At 44.3% G+C, this 27,596-nt stretch overlaps 1 protein-coding gene across 1 annotated transcript in view; it reads right to left on the reverse strand.

Moving 5' to 3' along the window:
• LOC311136550 (protocadherin-15-like) overlaps window positions 1-27,596 on the reverse strand; it is a gene marked incomplete at both ends in the record, with an annotated part of 186,647 nt that overhangs the window by 50,321 nt on the left and 108,730 nt on the right. The window contains 4 exon segments of the mRNA XM_084170724.1: window positions 746-862; window positions 10,256-10,480; window positions 15,260-15,568; window positions 20,407-20,535. Of these exon segments, the coding sequence (XP_084026850.1) occupies window positions 746-862; window positions 10,256-10,480; window positions 15,260-15,568; window positions 20,407-20,535 (780 nt within the window).

The raw sequence follows: 27,596 nt of genomic DNA on the forward strand, positions 1-27,596 counted from the left end.
ATGTTTCCACTGCTCCAGAGTCCAATGGCGGCGAGCTTTACACCACTCCAGCCGACGCTTGGCATTGCGCATGGTTATCTTAGGCTTGTGTGCGGCTGCTCGGCTATGGAAACCCATTTAATTATGCTCCCGACTAACAGTTATTGTGCTGCTATGCGCTTCAGCATTCGGCGGTCCCGTTCTGTGAGCTTGTGTGGCCTACCATTTTGCGGCTGAGCCGTTGTTTCTCCTAGACGTTTCCACTTCACAATAACATAGCTTACAGTTGAAAGGGGCAGCTCTCGCAAGTCAGAAATTAGACAAACTGACTTTTTGGAAAGGTGGCATCCTATGGCGGTGCCACGTTGAAAGTCACTGAGCTCTTCAGTACGGGCCATTCTACTGCCAATGTTTGTCTATGGAGATTGCATGGCTGTGTGCTCGATTTTATACACCTGTCAGCAACAGGTGTGGCTGAAATAGCCAAATCCACTAATTTGAAAGGGTTTCCACATACTTTTGACCTTATAGTGTTTCTAAATCATTAAGCATTCCAACAATGGGACACCATCCTCTGTGGACCATGCTTATTAAATAGAAACAAGTCATGCAAACACAACTACAATGAACAAGCACAGTAACCTTTTATTTTCTCCTCTAAATCGCTTTCTCACCCGCGTCGCCACGGGAGCAGAAACCGGGCAGCCATGTTGTAAAGTTATAGTCAAGCACAGAGCACAGAGCTGTCACATTGTTGTCTACTCACAGGAGGGTCTAGGTCCTCTGCCTGTACCGTGGCGACCACGGTCCCCTTGACTGCGTTGGGAGCTACCATGCCCCTGTACACCACCTGGCTGAACACTGGAGAGTAGTCATTCATATCCTGGATAAGACAGAGAGAAACACACCAATGGAATTAGTAAGATAAGTGTCTTAATCAACAGCTCTTTTTACTGTAAAAACCTACTACTGATATAATGCTACTTCTACTGCTACTGCTACTACTACTACAACTACTACTACTACTACTGCTACTGTTACAACTACTGCTACTACTACTACTGTTACTACTACTGCTACTACAACTACTGCTAGTACTGTTACTGCTTCTACTGCTGCTACTACTACTACTACTGTTACTGCTGCTTCTACTACTACTACTACTACTACTGTTACTACTACTGTTACTACTACTTCTACTGCTGTTACTGCTACTACTACTGCTACTACAACTACTGCTACTACTGTTACTGCTACTACTACTACTAATGTTACTACTACTACTACTACTATTAATACTACTACTAACGTTACTGCTACTACTACTACTAGTGCTACTAATACTACTACTGCTACTACAACAACTACTGCTACTGCCGCTACTGCTACTATTACTCCTACTACTGCTACTACTACAAAGTACTGCTACTACTACTTCTAGTGCTACTAATACTACTACTGCTACTACAACAACTACTGCTACTGCCACTACTGCTACTACTACTACTACTACTATTGTTACTACTACTACTACTACTTATTCTACTAATACTGCTACTGCTACTCCTGCTACTACTACTACTACTACTACTGCTACTACTACTACTACTACTACTATACTACTTATTCTACTAATACTGCTACTCCTGCTACTGCTACTACCGCTACTACTACTACTACTACTACTACTACTACTACTACTACTACTGCTAAAATGAAATGAAATCATATTTTATTGGTCACATACACATATTTAGCAGATGCTTGAAATGCTTGTGCTCTTAGCTTCAACAGTGCAGTCGTATCTAACAATTCACAACAATACACACAAATCTAAAAGTAAAATAATGGAATTAAGAAATATAGAAATATTGGGACGAGCAACGTTGGAGTGGCATTGACTAAAACACAGTAGAATACAGTATATACATATGAAATGAGTAAAACAGTTTGTAAACATTATTAAAGTGACTAGTGTTCCATTATTAACGTGACCAGTGATTCCATGTCTATGTACATAGGGCAGCAGCCTCTAAGGTGCAGGGTTGAGTAACCAGGTGGTAGCTGGCTAGTGATGGCTATTTAACAGTCTGATGGCCTTGAGATAGGCCACGCTACTGCTACTGCTACTACTACTACTGGTACTATTGGTACTATTGCCACTACTGCTACTGCTACTACTAATACTGCTACTACTATTACTGCTACTACTACTGATACTGATACTACTGCTGCTACTGCTACTATTACTACTTCTTCTACTGCTACTACTACTACTACTGCTACTACTGCTGCTACTGCTACTACTACTATTGCTGCTACTGCTGCTACTACTACTACTACAAGTACTACCACTACTACTAATACTACTACTACTGCTACTGCTGCTCACACTGCTACTACTACTACGGCTACTTCTACTGCTTCTCATAGTGCTGCTACTGCTACTGATACTAGTATTACTGCTACTACTACTACTGCTCATACTGCTACTACTACTACTGCTGCTACTACTATTGATAATGCTACTACTACTACTACTGCTACTGCTACTACTGCTGCTACTATTATTGATAATGCTACTACTACTACTACTACTACTACTACTGCTACTACTACTAAAATAATGAAAATATACCCCTCACATGTAGATGCTTCCAGTTGTCAGAATGAAAACTACTACAATAATAAAGATACTCAATAATAATAATAATAATAATATGCCATTTAGCAGACGCTTTTATCCAAAGCGACTTACAGTCATGCGTGCATACATTTTTTTTTTGTATATGGGTGGTCCAGGGGTTCGACCCCACTACCTTGGCGTTACAAGCGCCGTGCTCTACCAGCTGAGCTACAGAGGACCACTCCTCACAGTTAGATGCTCAGAATGAGAAGCATGTCTGTGTAGGCAGGAGTTTGTAAACAGATACCCTCCATTAACATGCTGTCGCTTCAGAGTGTTTTACTGATTTCAACATGATTGTGAATTAGTGAAGTAGCTAGCGCCATCACTGTCACTGCTGCTGGACCTGGCAAGCCATTTTTCCCTGCTCATCCTTCAACTTCCACTGAAGGACTGGCGGCATTTACAACTGTCAGCCTGGCCTAGAGAGTCTCCCATTAGCACTTAGGCATAGCACTAAACCAAAATGGCATACAGAAATATCTAATTTACGTAAGTATTCACACCCCTGAGTCAATACTTTGTAGAAACACCTTTGGAGGCGATTACAGCTGGTGTTGTGTTGGATATGCCCCAAACATTACGCTTTGTATTCAGGACAAAAAGTTAAATTCTTTGCCACATTTTTGCCAGTAGTACTTAAGTGCCTTGTTGGAATAGATGTATTCTGTACAGCCTTCCTTCTTTTCACTCTGTCATTTAGGTTAGCATTGTGGAATAACTACAATGTTGTTGATCCATCCACAGTTTTCTCATTTCACAACCAATAAACTCTGTAACTGTTTTAAAATCACCATTGGCCTCCTGGTGTAATCCCTGAGCAGTTTCCTTCCTCTCCAACAACTGAGTTAGGAAGGATGTCTGTATCTTTGTAGTGACTAGGTGTATTGATTCACCATCCAAAGCCTAATTAATAACTTATCCATGCTCAAATGGATATTCAGAGTCTGATCTACAGTGGCTTGCGAAAGTATTCACCCCCCTTGGCATTTTTCCTATTTTGTTGCCTTACAACCTGGAATTAAAATAGTTTGTATCATTTGATTTACACAACATGCCTACCACTTTGAAGATGCAAAATATTTTTTCTTGTGAAACAAACAAGAAATAAGACAAAAAAACAGAAGAGCGTGCATAACTATTCACCCCCCCCCCCCAAAGTCAATACTTTGTAGAGCCACCTTTTGCAGAAATTACAGCTGCAAGTCTCTTGTGGTATGTCTCTATAAGCTTGGCACATCTAGCCACTGGGATTTTTTTTGCCCATTCTTCAAGGCAAAACTGCTCCAGCTCCTTCAAGTTGGATGGGTTCCGCTGGTGTACAGCAATCTTTAAGTCATATCACAGATTCTCAATTGGATTGAGGTCTGGGCTTTGACTAGGCCATTCCAAGACATTTAAATGTTTCCCCTTAAACCACTAAAGTGTTGCTTTAGCAGTATGCTTAGGGTCATTGTCCTGCTGGAAGGTGAACCTCCGTCCCAGTCTCAAATCTCTGGAAGACTGAAACAGGTTTCCCTCAAGAATTTCCCTGTACTTAGCGCCATCCATTATTCCTTCAATTCTGACCAGTTTCCCAGTCCCTGCCGATGAAAAACATCCCACAGCATGATGCTGCCGGCTGCTCAACTATTCATCATTAAGTCTGAGCTGCATTGTAAAGCATTCAATAGAGCATGTCGCCTCACAAAGTCCAAGATGAGGCCAGGCTAGTTCAGGTATACAAATTACACATCTTCCTCTGGCTTCCTCCTGCTCACAGAATGTATAAAGAAACGTCCTTGGTACAGCACTTCGGCTTGTTAATAAAACCTAGCGGCTCTCTGTCTTTCTGTCCACACATAAAAAGAGGAGTATGGGAAGACAGCAGCTTTCATCAGTGTCACCTTTTATATTCACACTTCTTCTGGAGAGTGAGTTGTACTCTGGCAGTCTGGCTCAGATAACAGAACAGACAGAAAACGCTGTGGCAAAGAATCTCAACGGTGTTATTGTGTTTCTAGCGATGGTTTCCTGATCAAGTCTATAGAACCCATGGAAGCGATCTCACAGCTTAATCATGCCGCTATCCCTCTAGTCTCCACAGACCAGGAATCACATTACATTATCACCCTACACTACAGCGCACTGTTCTGTCTCAACAGCAAATAATAACCGACTAGCTACGCCAGACGGAAAGGAACAAAATCTGTTTCCCTGCCCTTTAGAATACAGGAAGGATGATGGATACACCTCATTTGTAGTTTTCATTCCTTTTCCCCTGTTGTTAGGCTGGTAAAACACACAGGTCATCATATTTGTGAGGAGTGAGGGAGTGAGAATGCTAAACCCTAACACAAAGCAGCAGTGCTTCATAGCTTCAAAGACGTTCTCCTCCATTGTCCCTCTTTAACAGTATCCTTTTTCATGTGTAACATATCTAGCAGCTAGATCTAAAGAATTCTACTCAAGGACACCGACTGAGTACTACAGTCTCGTTTAAGTGCTGTGTAATACCATATTACGAGCCTGATCTATTTTAGTGCCAATTGTACTACTGTTCTACTGTACTACTGTTCTACTATACTACTATTCTACTGTAATACTGTACTACTGTTCTACTATACTACTGTACTAATGTTCTACTGTACTGCTGTTATACTATACTATTGTTATACTGTTCTACTGTACTAATGTTCTACTGTTCTACTATACTCCTGTACTACTGTTTTACTATACTACTGTTCTACTATACTACTGTACTATGGTTCTACTATACTACTGTACTACTGTTCTACTGTACTACTGTTCTACTGTTCTACTGTCCTACTGTTTTACTATACTACTGTTCTACTATACTACTGTACTATGGTTCTACTATACTACTGTACTACTGTTCTACTGTACTACTGTTCTACTGTTCTACTGTTCTACTGTTTTACTATACTACTGTTCTACTATACTACTGTACTATGGTTCTACTATACTACTGTACTACTGTTCTACTGTACTACTGTTCTACTATACTACTGTACTACTGTTCTACTGTACTATGGTTCTACTATACTACTGTTCTACTGTTCTACTGTTCTACTATACTACTGTTGTACTGTACTACTATTCTACTGTACTAATGTTCTACTGTACTACCGTTCTACTATACTAATGTTCTACTGTACTATGGTTCTACTATACTACTGTTCTACTGTACTACTGTTCTACTGTTCTACTGTCCTACTGTTTTACTATACTACTGTTCTACTATACTATTGTACTATGGTTCTACTATACTACTGTACTACTGTTCTACTGTACTACTGTTCTACTGTTCTACTGTCCTACTGTTTTACTATACTACTGTTCTACTATACTACTGTACTATGGTTCTACTGTTCTACTATACTAATGTACTACTGTACTATGGTTCTACTATACTACTGTACTACTGTTCTACTGTACTACTGTTCTACTGTTCTACTGTCCTACTGTTTTACTATACTACTGTTCTACTATACTACTGTACTATGGTTCTACTATACTACTGTACTACTGTTCCATTGTACTACTGTTCTACTGTTCTACTGTCCTACTGTTTTACTATACTACTGTTCTACTATACTACTGTACTATGGTTCTACTATACTACTGTACTATGGTTCTACTATACTACTGTACTACTGTTCTACTGTACTACTGTTCTACTATACTACTGTACTACTGTTCTACTGTACTATGGTTCTACTATACTACTGTTCTACTGTTCTACTGTTCTACTATACTACTGTTGTACTGTACTACTGTTCTACTGTTCTACTGTTCTACTATACTACTGTTCTACTGTTCTACTGTTCTACTATACTACTGTTGTACTGTACTACTATTCTACTGTTCTACTGTTCTACTATACTACTGTTGTACTGTACTACTATTCTACTGTACTACTGTTCTACTGTACTATGGTTCTACTATACTACTGTTCTACTGTTCTACTGTTCTACTATACTACTGTTGTACTGTACTACTGTTCTACTGTTCTACTGTTCTACTGTTGTACTGTACTACTATTCTACTGTTCTACTGTTCTACTATACTACTGTTGTACTGTACTACTATTCTACTGTTCTACTGTTCTACTATACTACTGTTGTACTGTACTACTATTCTACTGTACTAATGTTCTACTGTACTACTGTTCTACTATACTCCTGAGTGGCGCAGTGGTCTAAGGCACTAGCAGTGATAACTGTGCCACTAGAGATCCTGGTTCGAATCCAGGCTCTGTCGCAGCCGGCCGCGACCGGGAGGCTCATGGGCGGCACACAATTGGCCCAGCGTCGTCCAGGGTAGGGGAGGGAATGGCCGGCAGGGATGTAGCTCAGTTGATAGAGCATGGCGTTTGCAATGCCAGGGTTGTGGGTTCGATTCCCACGGGGGGCCAGTATAAAAAAAAATATGTATTCACTAACTGTAAGTCGCTCTGGATAAGAGCGTCTGCTAAATGACTAAAATGTAATGTAAATGTTCTACTGTTCTACTATTCTACTGTACTACTGTTTTACTATACTACTGTTCTACTATACTACTGTACTATGGTTCTACTATACTACTGTACTACTGTTCTACTGTACTACTGTTCTACTGTTCTACTGTCCTACTGTTTTACTATACTACTGTTCTACTATACTACTGTACTATGGTTCTACTATACTACTGTACTACTGTTCTACTGTACTACTGTTCTACTATACTACTGTACTACTGTTCTACTGTACTATGGTTCTACTATACTACTGTGCTGCTATACTACTGTTCTACTGTACTACTGTTCTACTATACTACTGTTGTACTGTACTACTATTCTACTGTACTAATGTTCTACTGTTCCACTATACTACTGTACTACTATACTACTGTTCTACTATACTACTGTTCTACTGTTCTACTGTACTACTGTTCTACTGTTCTACTATACTACTGTTCTACTGTTCTACTATACTAATGTTCTACTGTTCTACTTTACTACTATTCTACTGTACTACTATACTACTGTACTACTGTTCTACTGTTCTACTGTTCTACTATACTACTGTACTACTGTTCTACTATTCTACTGTACTACTGTTCTACTGTACTACTGTTCTACTGTTCTACTGTTCTACTGTACTACTGTACTACTATTCTACTGTACTAATGTTCTACTGTACTGCTGTTATACTATAATATTGTTATACTGTTCTACTGTACTAATGTTCTACTGTTCTACTATACTACTGTACTACTGTTCCACTATACTACTGTATTACTGTTCTACTGTTCTACTGTTCTACTATACTACTGTACTACTGTTCTACTATTCTACTGTACTACTGTTCTACTGTACTACTGTTCTACTGTTCTACTGTACTACTGTACTACTGTTCTACTATACTACTGTACTACTGTTCTACTGTACTACTATACTACTGTTCTACTGTACTACTGTTCTACTGTTCTACTATACTACTGTTCTACTGTACTACTGTTCTACTGTTCTACTGTTCTACTATACTACTGTTCAACTGTTCTACTATACTACTGTTCTACTATACTACTGTACCACTGTTCTACTATACTACTATACTACTGTTCTACTATACTACTGTACCACTGTTCTACTGTTCTACTGTTCTACTGTTCTACTGTACTACTGTTCTACTATACTACTGTTCTACTGTTCTACTGTACTAATATACTACTGTACTACTGTTAAACTGTTCTACTATACTACTATTCTACTGTACTGCTATTCTACTGTCCTACTATTCTACTGTACTACTGTACTACTATTCTACTGTACTAATGTTCTACTGTACTGCTGTTATACTATAATATTGTTATACTGTTCTACTGTACTAATGTTCTACTGTTCTACTATACTACTGTACTACTGTTCCACTATACTACTGTATTACTGTTCTACTGTTCTACTGTTCTACTGTTCTACTATACTACTGTACTACTGTTCTACTATTCTACTGTACTACTGTTCTACTGTACTACTATACTACTGTACTACTGTTCTACTGTTCTACTATACTACTGTTCTACTGTTCTACTATACTACTGTTCAACTGTTCTACTATACTACTGTTCTACTATACTACTGTACCACTGTTCTACTATACTACTATACTACTGTTCTACTATACTACTGTACCACTGTTCTACTGTTCTACTGTTCTACTGTTCTACTGTACTACTGTTCTACTATACTACTGTTCTACTGTTCTACTGTACTAATATACTACTGTACTACTGTTAAACTGTTCTACTATACTACTATTCTACTGTGCTGCTATTCTACTGTCCTACTATTCTACTTTACTACTGTTCTACTGTTCTACTGTTCTAGGAGCGTCATGCCGAGGCCAACGGCAGGCTAATCTCCATTCAGCACGTGTCTGGTGGTTAATCTTCTGAAACATAATAAATCAGATGGCCACAATACTGACAAAATAGAGCCCTCACAAACCTAATGACCATCAAGACATAAAATACCACAGCACTGTACTACAGTATCAATCTGTCAGCCTGTCTTTTGTCAGGCCAGGAGAAATGAGAGGTAGCTGGAGGATAATTTATCTCTCTTTAGCTCAGTGGTGATGAGGGTGGCTAGTGGTTTCAGACCAGAGAGAAAGATGGGGGAGAGAAAGGGAGGGAGAGAATGAGATGGAGGGAGGGAGGGAGAGAGATGGAGGGAGACAGAGAGGGAGATAGAAAGAGGGTGAGAGAGAGGGAGAAATAGATAAATGGAGGGAGAGAGAGATGGAGAGAGAGAGAGAGAGAGAGAGAGAGAGAGAGAGAGAGAGAGAAACAGAGAGAAAGAGAGACAGAGAGAGAGAGAGAGAGAGAGAGAGAGAGAGAGAGAGAGAGAGAGAGAGAGAGAGAGAGAGAGAGAGAGAGAGAAACAGAGAGAAAGAGAGACAGAGAGAGAGAGAGAGAGAGAGAGAGAGAGAGAGAGAGAGAGAGAGAGAGAGAGAGAGAGAGAGAGATAGAGAGAAAGAGAGATAGAGAGAAAGAGTAGAGCCACAAGTTAAATCAACACAAAATGTTGAGTCTGTGGACTCATATAGACACCAGAACAGTGTTAAATTAACACACTCCTTAGTGTAAAGCCCTATTCAAATACTTCCCAGAGTGCCTTGCTTTTCGAGTAAATTGTAGAGTTACCACCCATGACCGTATTTGTTAGTGACATGGTTGTTGCATTCATCCATTTTCGGTCCTATGGAGATCCTAAGTGAATATGTTATCAATATATATATTTTTTAATTACTTTATTACACAATACAATACGTATTTCATAAGGCCTTATTTTGAGGGCCTAGTTTTACTCTAACAGATGGGCCTGAAACTCATACACAGTCCCTTTATTGTTTGTTTCAATATCTATGTTTGTGAATAGAATTTGCTGTACATGTATCTATGAAAATGTTTATTCTCATGTCTTCTGCCACACATCTGCATTTTCCCTCTTGAACAACGGCATCAGTTTGTGAGTAATAAACAGCCTGGTGGCCTAACTGATGGGGCTCTGTTATGCAGGAGGCAGAGGGAAGGTCGTTTCCTTACCGTTATCTTTACAGTGACAGTGGCCAGGCCTGGGGGCATGATCCCTTCATTGTCCAGGGCTTCCACCACGAAGGTGTAGGTGTGGTCCGAGGCTGCCAAGGTCTCAAAGTCCAGAGTCTGCAGCACAGAGAGCTCTCCAGTCACTGGGCTGACGGCAAACAGTTGCCTGGCCTCCTGGGTCCGGATACGGAAGGTGATGTTGGAGTCCAGGTCAGCGTCTTTGGCCTGGAGGAGGAGAGGAGCAGGAGGAGGAGGAGGAGGAGAGGAGCAGGAGGAGGGGAGGAGGAGGAGAGGAGCAGGAGGAGGGGGAGGAGGAGAGGAGCAGGAGGAGGGGAGGAGCAGGAGAAGGAGGAGGAGAGGAGCAGGAGGAGGGGAGGAGGAGGAATACTGTGGGTAACAGTTCAGCGTCCCATATTAGTGGGTCTCTGGTCTATAGGACCTGATATACAGTAACTTTTACTGTAGTTATGAATAAGTATTACGTAAGATACAATTCCCTATTTAATTATTTATGCATAGTCACTTTAACTCTACCCACATGTACATATTACTTCAACTATCTCAACTAGCCGGTGCCCCCGCACATTGACTCTGCACCGGTACCCCCCTGTATATATAGCCTCCCTACTGTTATTTTATTTTACTTCTGCTCTTTTTTCCTCAACACTTTTTTTGTTGTTGTTTTATTTTTACTTTTTTTGTTAAAAATAAATGCACTGTTGGTTAAGGGCTGTAAGTAAGCATTTCACTGTAATGTCTGCACCTGTTGTATTCGGCGCATGTGACCAATAACATTTGATTTGATTTGATTTGCTAAGAACCCAACAGCCAGAAAATGATACGACGTTACAGCATGAACCTTACATTTTTTATTTTGCAACCTTTATTTCAACCTGGAAGTCCCTTATTCAATAGGTGATCATAAAAGCAAAAGAATCAAGCAATTCTAGTTTCTACAGAATGGCACTCGTCGGACCAATCACAGTGATCAGCAGTAGTAACTACTCAAATCCATTGTCAGGAGAGAGGTCACTATTAGTGGTTTCATCCCTGTGTGTGTGTCTGTGGAGTCCTTTCAGGTGGAGGAGAGTGTGTTAACATTGAGTGTGTATTGGAGAAGAATAGCTTTGGGCCTACACACAGATAAACCCCCTACCATTCTAGCTCAGCCATCAGTGGCACACTAATCTGCCCAAAATATCAGCCTATCAACAGGATCAGTGTGCCGTGGGGAGCAACGGGAGGTGATGATAGGTTTGTCACTGCTGAGGGATCAGTGCACTGCGACCAGACAGACACTGTCACTGTCAATCAACCAACCCCACCTGAAATTGACCATGATTAGCCCTACACAGGGAGACATGACTGGTCTCATCAAAAAAAGTATTCTCTGGGCTGGCCAACAACAAATAACCACAATTCTAGATAGTCTAGCCGATATGCTCAACTTTTGGATCAAAGAAGAAGGTTCTTGTAAAACACAAGTTATCACAATTCTAGAGGCAGGTTTTTGTAAAACAACCAGGTTTTCAATGAACATAATTTCATCTCAGTGAATAATGGGGTAAAATTGGGTGGTTGTGTCACACCCTGGCCTTAGTTATCTTTGTTTTCATTCATATTTTAGTTAGGTCAGGGTGTGACATGGTGAAGTATGTGTTGGTTTGTCTAGGGGTTTGTAGGTTTAATGGGGTAATGTCTTGTCTAGGTGTTTGTATGTTGATGGCTGCCTGGATTGGTTCTCAATTGGAGACAGCTGTGGTTTATTGTCTCTAATTGGGAGCCATATTTAAGGCAGCCATGGGCATCATGTGTTTGTGGGTAATTGTCTATGTTGAACGTTTGTTGCTTGTCTGTGCACTTACGTTATCTAGCTTCACGGTCGTTTGTTGTTTTTTGTAAGTTTTGGATAGTGTTCGGTTTCGTGTTTTTCTCTCTTCCAAAATAAAGAGATGTATTTTGCACACGCTGCGCCTTGGTCCTCCTCTATGCTTGACGATCGTGACAGAAATACCCACCAATCTAGGACCAAGCGGCGTGTCAAGCGGCAACAGGACCCACCTACACAGGATTCATGGACATGGGAGGAGATACTGGATGGAAAGGGTCCTTGGGCACAACCGGGAGAAGTTCGCCGCCCTCGTGAAGAGCTGGAGGCAGCTAAAGCCGAGAGGAGGCGATATGAGGAGGCAGCACGGAGGCAAGGCTGGAAGCCCGTGAGCACTAGCCAAAAATTTCTTGGGGGGGGCCTTAAAGGGAGTGTGGCGAAGTCAGGTAGGAGACCTGCGCCTACTCCCTGTACTTACCGTGGAGAGCGAGAGTACGGGCAGACACCGTGTTACGCAGTAGAGCGCATAGTGTCTCCTGTACGCGTGCATAGCCCGGTTCGGTACATTCCAGCTCCACGTATCGGCCGGGCTAGATTGAGCGTTGAGCCGGATGTCATGAAGCCGGCCCAACGCATCTGGCCACCAGTGCGTCTCCTCGGGCCGGCTTACATGGCACCAGCCTTACGCATGGTGTCCCCGGTTCGCCTACATAGCCCGGTGCGGGTTATTCCACCTTCCCGTACTGGTCGGGCGACGGGGAGCATACAACCAGGTAAGGTTGGGCAGGCTCAGTGCTCAAGGGAGCCAGTAAGCCTGCACGGTCCGGTATTTCCGGCGCCACCTCCCCGCTCCAGCCCAGTACCACCAGTGCCTACACCACGCACCAAGCCTCCTGTGTGTCCCCGGAGTCATGTGCGTCCTGTTGCTGCTCCCCGCACTAGCCCTGAGATGCGTGTCCTCAGCCCGGGACCACCAGTTCCGGCACCACGCACTAGGCCTTATGTGCGTCCCCAGAGTCCAGCATGCCCTGTTCCTTCTCCCCGCACTAGCCCTGAGATGCGTGTCCTCAGCCCGGGACCACCAGTTCCGGCACCACGCACTAGGCCTTATGTGCGTCCCCAGGGTCCAGCATGCCCTGTTCCTTCTCCCCGCACTAGACCTGAGATGCGTGTCCTCAGCCCGGTACCTCCAGTTCCGGCACCACGCACCAGGCCTATAGGGCGTCTCGGCCGGCCAGAGTCTGCCGTCTGCCTAATGGCGCCTGAACTGCCCGTCTGCCCAACGCCGTCTGAACTGTCCGTCTGCCAAGCGCTGCATGAACTGCCCGTCTGTACTGAGCCTGCTAAGCCGCCCGTCTGCCATGAGCCTTCAGAGCCGTCCGCCAGACCGGAGCCGCTAAAGCCTTCCGCCAGACAGGAGCCGCTAGAGCCTTCCACCAGACAGGATCAGCCAGAGCCTTCCGCCAGACAGGATCAGCCAGAGCCTTCCGCCAGACAGGATCAGCCAGAGCCTTCCGCCAGACAGGATCAGCCAGAGCCTTCCGCCAGACAGGATCAGCCAGAGCCTTCCGCCAGCCATGAGCAGCCAGATCCGTCAGCCAGCCATGAGCAGCCAGATCCGTCAGCCAGCCATGAGCAGCCAGATCCTTCAGCCAGCCATGAGCAGCCAGATCCGTCAGCCAGCCATGAGCAGCCAGATCCGTCAGCCAGCCATGAGCAGCCAGATCCTTCAGCCAGCCATGAGCAGCCAGATCCGTCAGCCAGCCATGAGCAGCCAGATCCGTCAGCCAGCCATGAGCAGCCAGATCCGTCAGCCAGCCATGAGCAGCCAGATCCGTCAGCCAGCCATGAGCCGTCCAGCCAGGATCCGCCAGAGCCGTCCAGCCAGGATCCGCCAGAGCCGTCCAGCCAGGATCCGCCAGAGCCGTCCAGCCAGGATCCGCCAGAGCCGTCCAGCCGGGATCCGCCAGAGCCGTCCAGCCAGGATCCGCCAGCCAGCCAGGATCCGCCAGAGCCAGCCAGCCAGGATCCGCCATTCAGTCCGGTGCTGCCCCTTAGTCCGGTGCTGCCCCTTAGCCCGGTGCTGCCCCTTAGTCCGGTGCTGCCCCTTATCCTGGTGCTGCTCCTTATCCTGGTGCTGCTCCTTATCCTGGTGCTGCCCCTTAGTCCGGTGCTGCCCCTTAATCCAGTGGGGTTAAGTTGGAGGGTGGTCATTGGGAGGAGGCTACGAAAGCGGGTAGTGACTATGGTGGGGTGGGGACCACGACCAGTGCCAGAGCCGCCACCGTGGACAGACGCCCACCCAGACCCTCCCCTAGACTTTATGCTGGTGCGCCCGGAGTTCGCACCTTAAGGGGGGGGTTATGTCACACCCTGGCCTTAGTTATCTTTGTTTTCATTCATATTTTAGTTAGGTCAGGGTGTGACATGGTGAAGTATGTGTTGGTTTGTCTAGGGGTTTGTAGGTTTAATGGGGTAATGTCTTGTCTAGGTGTTTGTATGTTGATGGCTGCCTGGATTGGTTCTCAATTGGAGACAGCTGTGGTTTATTGTCTCTAATTGGGAGCCATATTTAAGGCAGCCATGGGCATCATGTGTTTGTGGGTAATTGTCTATGTTGAACGTTTGTTGCTTGTCTGTGCACTTACGTTATCTAGCTTCACGGTCGTTTGTTGTTTTTTGTAAGTTTTGGATAGTGTTCGGTTTCGTGTTTTTCTCTCTTCCAAAATAAAGAGATGTATTTTGCACACGCTGCGCCTTGGTCCTCCTCTATGCTTGACGATTGTGACAGGTTGGTATTTTTCAGTTCCTACTCCACTCAGAGAATCATGCTCTGTTTGTTTGTTTGTTTGTATGGTTGGTTTGCATAGATATTTGGTGTAATTTGATGTAACAAAAGGCAGTGCCTGCTGTGCGGGAATCTGCAGCTCCTGTTTGCCCTTTCCTGGCAGCATGTGCCTGAATAGCGAGGCCATGTAGTAATGTCCATGTCTGAGGTTTTGATATCCTCTGTCAATATGCTCTAGGCTAACCATGTACCTCCTGGCTTTGTGTGCTTTGATGTACTAGAGGATGCATTTGGACTGTGGAGTGTTTGAAGTAGTATATACCCTTGCTCCTGAGTGTGCATGGAGCGTGCTGTGCGCTCTTGGACACACACACACACACACACTCACTGTAAACTGCAGGATGACTGTATTCTTAGGACTATTCTCCGGCAGATTGACCGTATAGGACGGTTGTGAGAACACCGGACTGTTATCGTCCACATTCAGCACGGTCACCGACAGAGTGAGTGTGGTCCTCCTGGGGTCCTCCACCGCTCCATCCTCCGCCTCCACGATGAGGTCATACTGACCCCTGACCTCTCGATCCAAAGGCACTGCGGTGGAGATCGTGCCATTGGAGTTGATCCTGAAGAGGTCGGCATGGTTGACCAGCCGGTAGCGCACCTGGCCATTAACCCCCGCGTCTGGATCTGTGGCCTGGATGGATAGATGGAGGGATGGATGGATAGATGGATAGATGGAGGGAGGGAGGGAGGGATAGATGATGGAGGGAGACACAGGGGGAGTTAGACCATCCATATGGTAAGCACCATGCATAAACTACTAGGGAGGAACACACACATGATGAGACACCTGTTTCAACAGCAGGGAGAGAGCAATACACAGACCCCAAGCTGACAGGCTTAAACAGGTACACAGTGTTACAGTTGAACCCTCTCTCCAAACTGTGTCCTCTGTAATACAAATGAAGGATTTGTTCATTGTGCAAGTTAAGCAGTGCTGTCTGTATACTGCAAGGCTTGTATTGTATCCAGCATTAATCCCTCCATTTCTCTTCAGGATTTGATCGAGGTTGAGGACAGTGGAGGAGGTTTTCCACTCTGATGAGCTAATGGAATATATAGCTCATGTCATTGTAGTACTGCATTTATGTTCTGTTCCTGTAGTATAGGCCTACGTTGCACGTATCTCTGCATCTGTAGCTAGAAGTGTTCCATCAACACCTGTACCTCAGGTCCTGTGCTCTGCTCTGCCCTGATAGCTCACTTCTCTGAGAGACATGGCTCTCACCACAGAGACTTCCTCCGTTTATCATGACGGTTGTAATAGGGACGCTGACTCAAGACCTGCAGGTGAGAGCCGCACGGCACGAGAAGCCAGGATCTAAGGTTAAATAAAAAATTTGGTGGGATCTTAATTTGGCCCAGTTTGCTACAGGAGGAAAATAAGCCTGCAGCAACAGGAAATTTGAATTATTATTGTGGATTGTAATTAATGGACATTTTGTGCAGGGGTTGATACATTTTTCGTAAGGGAAAATTAAATCTGAAATTTCAAAGTGGAAATTACATACCTCAGAAGCCCTTTTAAACCTCCAATGTACAGGAAAGTTCTCCTGCAACAGGGTGTTCAATTGAAGATCCTACATCTGCACTGGGAGGTCTTTGTAGGAATGAGACGCCATGATCCAGGAGGATCAAGACATAACATCTCACCTCGAGATTGGGAGCCAGAAGTCATTGATAGATGAAAAGATAGTCGCTGTTGAAAATGAAACGTATTCTACTAAAATACGAGTGATCATTTACTTTGGAGTGGACACTAAAGGTTTCTTTTCAGATAACATTTCTTTTTCGACCGGCGATAATGAGACAGGATTGGTTTTCAATTTTCACACGCATAAAAACAGAGATTGCCTTATCTCAAAGCATATTGCAATGGGGTGCAAAAAGTAGAAAAAAATATCCAAATGATGTTCCTGCTGTTAATGTATGCAGTGTACAACATCCTACCACGAGAAATAACAAAGAACATGTTGGCTCGACTGCAGTCCGAAAGACAATAGTCAGGCCAAAGAATGAAGATAGCTACCCAGTCAGTGATGGCATGAGTTCAATACCTTTTTATTAGCTTCTAAAGGAACCAGGGCCTGGTAATGAAAGCATACATTTTCTCAGAAATCAATTAAAAGTTCATTAAAACCTGATTCGAAGAGAAGTAGAGATATGTCTTACACCGTGCATTACACCAGACCCAACCGGTAAACACCACAATTTGGGAATAGTGTCATTATCTAGCGAGGAAGAGACGGCACGCCGAGCCAGAGAGAGAACAGAGATTTCTGCTTCACTTGTCATGCTGCCTACTCTCTCTCGTAAAGTGAATGCAGTAATGGGTCTTGCTGGCTTGATAAACAGAGCAAAATGCAGCTCAGAAGCAGACAAAATGTGCCAAGTAAAACATGGGAGATAGTGCTATCAACCAGATAATAGAAGCAAACTAGACAAGTCTTAGACATCAATTCCAATCAGGCAACGATTTTTATCCCGTCGCTGACACATATTCAAAACTAATTTGTCTTACAGACAGCGCCTTGTATCACTTGGATCAACATTATTATTATTCATTATTATTATTATTACAGCTGTGTTGACAAGACATGGACAGAAATCAGACATGTTGCATAAATATCACCATGACACACAAGTGTTGCATAATTAAGCAATAAGGCCTGAGGAGCTGTGGTATATGGCCAATATACCACGGCTAAGGGCTGTTCTTACGCACAACGCAACGTGGAGTGCCTGGACACAGCCCTTAGCCATGGTATATTGGCCATATATCACAAACCCCTGAGGTGCCTTATTGCTATTATAAACTGGTTACCAACGTAATTAGAGTAGTAAAAACAAATGTTTTGTCATATCTGTGGTATACGGTCTGATATACCACGGCTGTCAGCCAATGAACCACTCAGTTTATAAATAATACCACAACACACAAGGTTGCCCACCGTCGCTACTAATATCCATGCGTTGCCAGATTGAGGAAGGGCAGATGGTTGAGTGTTTAGCGTTCCATAAAGGCTTCCTCATTTCGATGCGCACACTGTAGCCACACAAATCCCACTTGTCTGATCATATGCTGAGCCAGTATGAGCGACTTGCTGATTAATTGCACATTCCGAGATGTTATTGCAGAAATTGATTATTTGCCGAGTTCATATCTGAGAGCTTATTTGATCAAATATTGCAGTTTGGTGGGAGAGTTACTGTTGATGGTCATGTTTGGCAATGTTTGGCTGAGATATATTCAGGACCTCTGACCAGCTTTAATGTGGCTTGTGGTCCATGGTTTTGCTCCTGGTTAGCTGTGGGGGACAAACATGGAATGTTAGGGTTGGGAGCGTGTCCAAAACTTCCCACTGGAGGCCAAGTTATGTGGTTGGAGTGATTGTCAGGTTGGAGGAAATGAAGGATCAGGTTTGGGAGCGGGCCCCCAATGTTGTGCGCTGGGACACACACAGGCACGCACACACACACACACACACACACACACACACACACACACACACACACACACACACACACACACACACACACACACACACACACACAGGGGTGTAGTGGAGGGTATATATTTCAATTTTTTAATTTAACCTTTATTTAACTAGGCAAGTCAGTTAAGAACAAATTCTTATTTACAATGACGGCCTACACCGGCCAAACCCGGACGACGCTGGGCCAATTGTGCGCTGCCCTATGGAACTCCCTCTGAAGTGTAGTGACGCCTCAAGCACTGAGATGCAGTGCCTTAGACCGCTGCGCCACTCTGGAGCCCACAGGTATATCTTTCAGTGGGCATTGCATATACTCACTTCTTAATCCCCACTGATGCGTATTAAAGTAGTGTATTGGAGGTATACGCCATGTCAATTAATAAGGCTGATGGAACAGATCAGAATGTTTAGCTTAACATTTTGATAAACTATTATTTCTTCACATTTTAGGCGCAGTGATGTACACACGGCAAAACACTGTTCTAAAACACGCACTGCACATGCGAGCGGACAGAGATGGAAATATCCGTTAGAAATTAGGAGATCTAAAGATGCAATAACTATCATGGGTTGATAATATGACTAGGATAACGCCTTTGGCTGCTAGACAATGAAAGAAAGAAAGTTGAAAGAAAACCAATAGAACAGGAGAACGCATATGAGGAAGTCTTTATCAAAATAATTGCCTACACGTTTCTATGGTGGGATTTGGGCTGTAGCCTACTTTGAAGCAAGGTAAGACATGCCTCATAATATGAAGTAAAACGTCCAGGTTTCAAACAATTAAGGAAAAGGAAAAATATAGATTCTAATGATAGGCCTAAACGTCTTCTGGTAGATGGAAAGGCTTTCCCAAAAACCTTCTCAATTAAATGTTAACTACAAAGTAGCCTATGCCTACCTGGCAGCACGATATCATGATTATTTGCATCAATCGAGTTGCTATTTATTTTGCAAACCCCATCTCATGCGCTACAGAAACACCGCTAACCAAATGACAGTGCTAGGTGCCTGCACACTTGAATTAAAGGGTAACTACACAAAAAAATCAAATTTCACTGTATCTCATAGGATTTTTCACACAGGGTGCCTTTCCTTCGCTGGGTGGACCATTTTGATTTGTTTTGGCATACCCACTTCTCCAGGCAACACTACACACACACACACACACACATACACACACACACGTAAACATTCATCTTACGATTCACAACACAGTGGTGTGCTGCACTGTACAAAACAAACACAGAGTCCCTCCAAAGATGTCTGACTGCATTAGTATCCGCTTATTCCACTAACAATTCCCTGCCCTATTAATCTACACCACTAATTATAACTCCTCACAGCTTAACAGAGCCCAACAAAGCTACTCATTATGGGAAGTCCCTGAACATGACAAATTATTAAAATTTCATTTATTTAATTGGAAAATGATCAACAGCGGAGTGGGCAGGGAGCACTCCTTTTAACTGTTAGATGTAAATATTGGGTTTTTATCGTTTCTGGAGGCTGTTGCCGTAGTGATAACCGAAAGATACGGGCCCTTCCTGCTCTGGGGCTCTTGACAGCTGGGCACACATGCTGGGAGACCGGGGGGGATCGGCAGGCCAAGAGGAGAGTTGAGACTTGGCACCCTCTCCTCCATGAGGGCCACTGACTACAATTAGCCAAATGGGACAGGGAGAGTCAGCGGGAGACAGACACCAGAGTCACAGAGGAACAGTAGGGTGTACTGCTGCAAGCCAGGTACATGTAAGTTAAACCGCATTGAAACAGACTTTTAATGTCAAAGGCCCCTTGGACAGTATGCCTATGCAAGCTGCAAATTACATCTACATGGCTAATACACTGACTTAATCATCAGACAGATCTACTGTATCTTAACATGAGTGCATTCTACAAGGGTTTATGGATGAGTCAGTAATGTGGATTAAACAGTGAGTATACAGTGTGGTAGACATAAGGGCAGACTTACCTTTACTTGGCCCACAAAACAGTTGGCCTCCTCCTCTGTAACTGTTAAGTTTTGGGGCAGGAGCGGATCGAAGACAGGGTCATTATCGTTAACATCAGTGACCACAATATTCACAGTGGCAGTGGAGGTCTGGAAGCAGAGAATAAGAAACGTTTTGAGCAAAGCCTCTGGCAAGAGTTAAGCAGTGGGAGCTCTTTCTCTATCTAAAAGAGTAACTTAAAAGCACAGCAGACTTCTCTGTATGTCATGCTTAACCCAATCAGAATGGGAGTGAATAAATACAAATCAACTCTTTAATCAAATAATACATTTGGTTTCATCATTCAGGGCCAGGGTGGGTTTTCATTAACAAATCCATGTTTTTTCATGGTTAACTGCTATATCTTTTGCTACAGCCCTTGGAATAATGATGATATACTGTATTTGCATTCATCATCATGTAATGAATGACAAATCTCCTCAGGTTTAGGTGAATTAGCATCTTAGCGTTTGATATGAAAGCGAGACGATCGTAAACCGAACACATTCAGTTTGAGGTTCTCTTAGACTGTGCCTCTTGTCAAAATGTTTGCTTGATTAACAAAACTACTGAGCCATACAGACATAGTGAATTGAATCTCTTCAGAACCCAGTATACATCACGCAACTTGCAATCTCTTACAGAAAATAAAACATGAAGTTCAAGGCTTTTATAAAACTGTATCATCAAATAAACGCCTTTTCACTTCTAGCCATACGCTCACCAGAATGAAGAGCAGAATCCAGGAAGTACGAGCAGGTCAACAAGTTCCAGTTAATTCCATCATACTGTACTTAAGCCTGCTGGCTATAGAGGTCGGTATTTAAAAGCCAATATCACAGTGTGGAGAGTCCATCTGCAAATGACCCATCACCGTGACCATTTCTCTTGAACTTAATGTGCTCCTGAACCATTGCCAGACCGTGGGAGGAAGGAAAGGCGGTCACTGCCGGTCATCTAACATCTCAGCCCTTAAAGGTTTAGTCTGTAATTGGTGACGCTACAGAGGGACTGGTTAGGTCGTTTTTAGGCTGGTGGTATCAGAGCAGACCATTTAATAAGGCCCTGGGCCATCATATTGATGCTGATTAATGAGGTTCTACGATGGATCACAAAGACTAAAGCCCCCAATCTCATCCTTTGAATGAGCAGATAATACAGTATTTGTCAGAGCCAGACAGACGGCTGCATAATTTAGAGGTTTTATGTATTTTGTCCAAGAGCCAAAGAGCCCCATGGGTCTCCCGGTCGCGGCCGGCTACGACAGAGCCTGGATTCAAACCAGGATCTCTAGTGGCACAGCTAGCACTGCGATGCAGTGCCTTAGACCACTGCGCCACTCGGGAGACTGTTGCTGTAGCTACTGTTGTAGCCTATATCTCCTATTTAAATTACTTCTTGTTGTTTATTTTGCTTAACAAGCACTGAGATTCTGTCGGTAATGAAAAGCGCTATAAAAGTTTAATAAATTATTATTATTATTAAGATGGAGGATAGAGTTTTGTTGATGCTGAGAACGGAATGTATATTTTTAAAATAACATTCTTAGAATGCTCTCTGAACGTTACCAAAGTTTTCTTGTGTTATTTATGGTTCGTTCTCTTAACGTTTTCTGAACAATGTGAGAACATGACTTTAAATAGAACCATGAGGAAACCTGTAGGGAACGTTATCCTGAAGTACTGAAATTCCCACAGAACGTTGTTTCTTAACGTTCTCTGAGCTATTTGAGAACGTTCCCTATCTCAAACCAGTTGGTTACCAAAATTGAAATGATATGTAACCATGTTTGAACTTTTAGGAAACATTCTGTTAAAGTAATGAAATACCAAGAAAACAACATTTGTTTGTCAAGTTCCTTAAATGTGCTGAGAATGTTCCAAAGCCAAGCAACTACCCGGCACCATTCCCAGAAAGTTGTGGAAAGGTTGTATGCAAAATAACCATAGGACAACTATGCTCTCACCAAGTTCTAAGAAACATATGGTTCTCAGAACATTATTTATATTTTAGTCATTTAGCAGATGCTCTTATCCAGAGCATACTTTATTTATTTGTATTTTTTTCATTATGTGCTAGCTGGGATAGTACTGTACTGTAAAGACACACATTCTAAGGTTATGAATGAAGCTACAGCTATAGGATCTTAATTTGATCACTTTTGTTGCTGATAATTTTCCTGCACTGCAGGAAATGCAGATGAGCTTTGTGATTTACATAAAGTCACTGAAAACCCTCACTAACACACGGTTATATTAACAGTATTGCACTTTTCATGTAGCCTACTTTCGTTCAGCTAATAGCCTAACAACCGATCAAGCAACATTATGGACTAAACGTTACTGGTCAACTTAAGATCCTACATCTGTATAGCTAGTCATCAGAGCACTAGCCTGTGGCGAGAACTAAACTGTCATTAGCCAGCACACAGGACTTCCTTTCTTCAGAGAGAGAACAGAGCAGAGAACAGAGGAGGCCTAGTGTCCAGGTGTGTCCCTCGCAGCAGGTAGCCCCTTCCCTTTTCATCATCCCTTTTCGTCCTCCCTCCTCAACGTCTTTCTTCCTCACTCTCTTTTCTGTGTTTAGTGAAGATCAAAGACACTCCTTCCCACCTTCGCACACCCAGAGGAATACAAAAGTATGGAAGAATCCAAACCAAAATAAAATTGAGGATGTGTCAGTTTTGCAATGGTATTTCATGTCAGACAGAGCGTTTGAAAGGAGCTGGGATTCTTCATGATGCAAAACTCTATGATGCAAAACATCTATATGGGGCTTGAAACATTTACTTGGAGAAAGGAGGGTAGTAATGAGTGAACTGAACAAATATTGAAAAAATAAATACAACATTCAGCATTATTGCTTTGACATGAAAACAATGTTGCTCTAAATGTTGTTCGACATGTTGGTCTGCACGTTGCTCTGCACAATGTTCTGCACGATGTTCTGCACGTTGTTCTGCACGTTGGTCTGCACGTTGGTCTGCACGTTGGTCTGCACGATGTTCTGCACGTTGGTCTGCAATATGTTCTGCACGTTGGTCTGCACGATGTTCTGCACGTTGTTCTGCACGTTGGTCTGCATGTTGCTCTGCATGTGTACCATCAAACAGGGAAACACTAATGCTAAGTAGCCATGTTCCCAACTGCCCTCATGCTCTAGCGCCTGCGCACAAGTAACAATATGAATGAACCCATTCATCACAGAAACACTCGTGTTTTGTTCAGGTTTTAAATCTGCAGTGTCTCTTTAAGACCATTAGTACAAACAGTATTTATTAGCTAGTGTTATGTAACACCTCTGGTTTGACTGTATAATGGGTACTGTCTGTCTCCCTCCCTCTCATGTGGGGCATGGCCCTAGGCCTCGTCAGATAATATTGGCTGGCCCTGGGCCCTCCAGGCCCTTTTGGCACACCAGCAGGGGCCTGGAGGAACACAAACCCCATCCAGGAGGTGACAACACCAGGGAGGGAGGTAATGCAGTTCTGGAGCATCAGGTACAGGGATGTGTGTGTGTGTGTGTGCTGTCTTTTCCACTAGCGCCGGCTGTCGACTATACAGCCGATTACAGACTAATTTTCAGCCGGGTACTTTTTCCACTCACAATAAATTAACTAGGCTACTTTTCAATTTGCTAGTCAGAAAAAAAGTCTGCCGAACTGACTAGGTGAAAAATCTGTCGATGTGCCCTTGAGCAAGGTACTTAACCCTAATTGCTCCTGTAAGTCGCTCTGGATAAGAGCTTCTGCTAAATCAGTGTTTCCCAACCAGGGTGTACTAGAACCCCTGAGGGTACTTGGCCTATCCACAGGGGGTACTTTAGAACTCATGAGACCATAGGTTTACTGGTAAAATGCACATGAGGGGGTACTTCAGGGGTACTCCAGGCAGAGCAAAATGTACTTGGTGGTACATTAACCCGAAAAAGGTTGGGAACCACTGTGCTAAATTACTAAAATGTCAAATGTAAATGGAATTGATAGGACAGGCACCTGTCAGTCACAAAGTGAGCGATGACAAGGAAACACTACTGGTTTGACAGTCTGCTGTCTGTCACCCTCTCGGTGCCTGGGTGGGTGTATTTGTATTGTATTTCCTGGGGTCATGCAACATTAAGGCAGTTATATACAATTTAAAATATTACATGACATTATATTTCATAACACTTTACCCAATACATTTAGTGTGTTCCCTCAGGCCACTACTCCACTATCACATATTTACAATACAACATCCATGTGTACGTGTGTGTAGAGGGAGTGTCTGTATGTGTGTATGTCCCTGTGTGTGTGTCTCTTCACAGTTCCCACTGTTCCACAAGGTGTATTTATACCTGTTTTTTAAAATCTGATTCTACTGCTTGCTTCAGTTACCTGACGTAGAATAGAGTTCCATGTAGTCATGGCTCTATGTAGTACTGTGCGCCTCCCATAGTCCGTTCTGGACTTGGGGACTGTGAAGAGACCTCTGGTGGCATTTCTTGTGGGGTATGCATGGGTATTCAGTTGATAGAGCATGGCGTTTGCAACGCCAGGGTTGTGGGTTCGTTTCCCACGGGGGACAGTATAAAAAAAAAATGTATTCACTAACTGTAAGTCGCTCTGGATAAGAGCGTCTGCTAAATGACTAAAATGTAAATGTATTCCAAACAGACAGCTCGGTACATTCAGCTCGTTGACACCGCTCACAAAAACAAGCAGTGATGAAGTCAATCTCTCTTCCACTCTGCGCCAGGAGAGACTGACATGCATGGCATCAATGTTAGCTCTCCGTGTATTTTTAAGGGCCAGCCGTGCTGCCCTGTTCTGAGCCAACTGCAATTTTCCCAAGTCCCTCTTTGTGACACCTGACCACACTACTGAACAGTAGTCTAGGTGCGACAAAACTAGGGCCTGTAGGACCTGCCTTGGTGATAGTGTTGTTAAGAAGGCAGAGCAGCGCTTCATTATGGACAGACTTCTCCGCATCTTAGCTACTGTTGTATCAATATGCTTTGACCATGACAGTCTACAATCCAGGGTTACTACAAGCAGTTTAGTCACCTCAACTTGCTCAATTTCCACATTATTCATTACGAGATGCAGTTGAGGTTTAGGGTTTAGTGAATGATTTGACCCAAATACAATGCATTTAGTTTTGGAAATATTCAGGACTAACTTATTGCTTGCCACCCATTCCGAAACTAACTGTAACTCTTTGTTAAGTGTTGCTGTCACGGATTCAGCCGAGGCTGCTCCTCCTCCTTGCTCGGGCAGGCTTCAGCATTCGTCGTCCCCGGAGTACTAGCTACTGCCGATCGATGTTTCGGTGTTTGTCTTGTTTTGTCTTTATTGTTTACACCTGTTTCCCATTATGCTGTATTGTATTCCCTATATTTACCCCTGTCTCTCATTGGTTATTGTGTGTGATTATTCTTTGTCATTTCTGGCAGTTGCTTTGTGTACGGGTATTGTGTTTTCCTCCCTGTTTTGGAGGTTTGTTGTTTTTGTACGTTTATTACTGTGTTCAGTAAAAGTACGTTGCCAGCCGCTCTGTGTCCTGCGTTTGACTTCACTGACCGCATACACGTCGCGTGACAGAATTACACACCTTCACATGGAGTCAGCAGGAGCGGCGGTGCCAGCTGGATCAATGGAGGAGCGCGTAGCACAACAAGCGGCCATGATCCAGGCTCTCGGCACCGCTATGGAACGGGTGGTGAACACCATGGAGCGATGGGAAAGAGAAGGTTTGCCCACACCTCCGACGACGATACCACCACCATCAGCTATACCCATCGCTTCACCTCCGGGGTCCAGTGGGATTCGGCTCTCGCTCCCGAGGGCTTATGATGGCACAGCGGCCGGGTGTCAGGGTTTCCTGCTCCAAGTGGAACTCTACCTGGCAACCATCCACCCGGTGCCCTCGGGATACGAGAGCGTGCATCTCCTGCATCTCCTGTCTGTCCGGCAAGGCGCTGGAGTGGGCCAACGCTGAGTGGGGGGGAATAGAAGCCGCTACAGTCAACTTTGCGGAGTTCACCCGCAACTTCAGGGCGGTGTTCGATCATCCCCCAGAGGGGAAGGCGGCGGGTGAGCGTCTTTTCCACCTCAGACAGGGGAAGAGGAGCGCGCTGGAGTTCGCACTGGACTTCCGGACTCTGGCTGCCAATGCGGGATGGAATGAGAGGGCCCTCATCGACCACTACAGGTGCAGCCTGAGGGAGGTCGTGCGTCGGGAATTGGCCTGCAGGGACACCAACCTTCGATCAGCTGGTGGATATGTCGATTCGCCTAGATACCCTGTTGGCTACCCGCGGACGTCCGGAGTAGGGGCCGTCCATTCCATCCCCCAGCACTTCCGAGCCGAGCCCTATGGAGCTCGGGGGCGCTGGTGCTAGGGAGACCAGGAGAGAGACCAGGAGAGAGGCCGTCCCCTGCACCATCTGTGGCCGCAGAGGACACACTGCGGGTCGGTGCTGGGGAGGGTCTCCTAGGAATCGAGGCGGTAGGCAGCGCACTGATGAGTCATTCCAAGTGAGTAAGCACCCAACTCACCCAGAGCTCTCTGTTGCACATATGTGTATTAAAGTTGTGTTCCCCGAGGTTTCTCCTCACTCCCAGCATAAGGCGCTAGTAGATTCAGGCGCAGCTGGGAATTTTATCGATCGCCGGTTCACGTATAAGTTAGGGATTCCTTTTGTACCAGTTGATGTGCCCTTCCCCATCCATGCCCTAGATAGCCGCCCTTTGGGGTCGGGATTGATTAGGGAGGTCACAGCGCCACTTAAGATGAAGACGCAGGAGGGCCATGAGGAGAGTATACGGTTATATTTGATTGACTCTCCTGCGTTTCCCGTGGTGTTGGGGCTTCCATGGTTAACATCTCATGACCCCAACATTTCATGGCAACAGAGGGCTCTCAAGGGATGGTCTGATCAGTGTGTCGGGCGGTGTGTAGGTGTTTCCGTAGGGGCATTGACGGTGGAAAGCCCGAACCAAGTTCCCACCATGCACATTCCTCCTGAGTATGCCGATTTGGCACTCGCCTTCTGTAAAAAGAAGGCGATTCAATTACCACCTCATCGACAGGGGGATTGTGCGATAGACCTCCAGGTAGGCGCTGCTCTTCCTCGTAGTCATGTGTATCCTCTGTCTCAGGAGGAGACGGCGGCTATGGAGACATACGTC

This window comes from Coregonus lavaretus, assembly GCF_964263955.1.
Source record: "Coregonus lavaretus genome assembly, chromosome: 1".
Lineage (NCBI taxonomy): Eukaryota > Metazoa > Chordata > Actinopteri > Salmoniformes > Salmonidae > Coregonus > Coregonus lavaretus.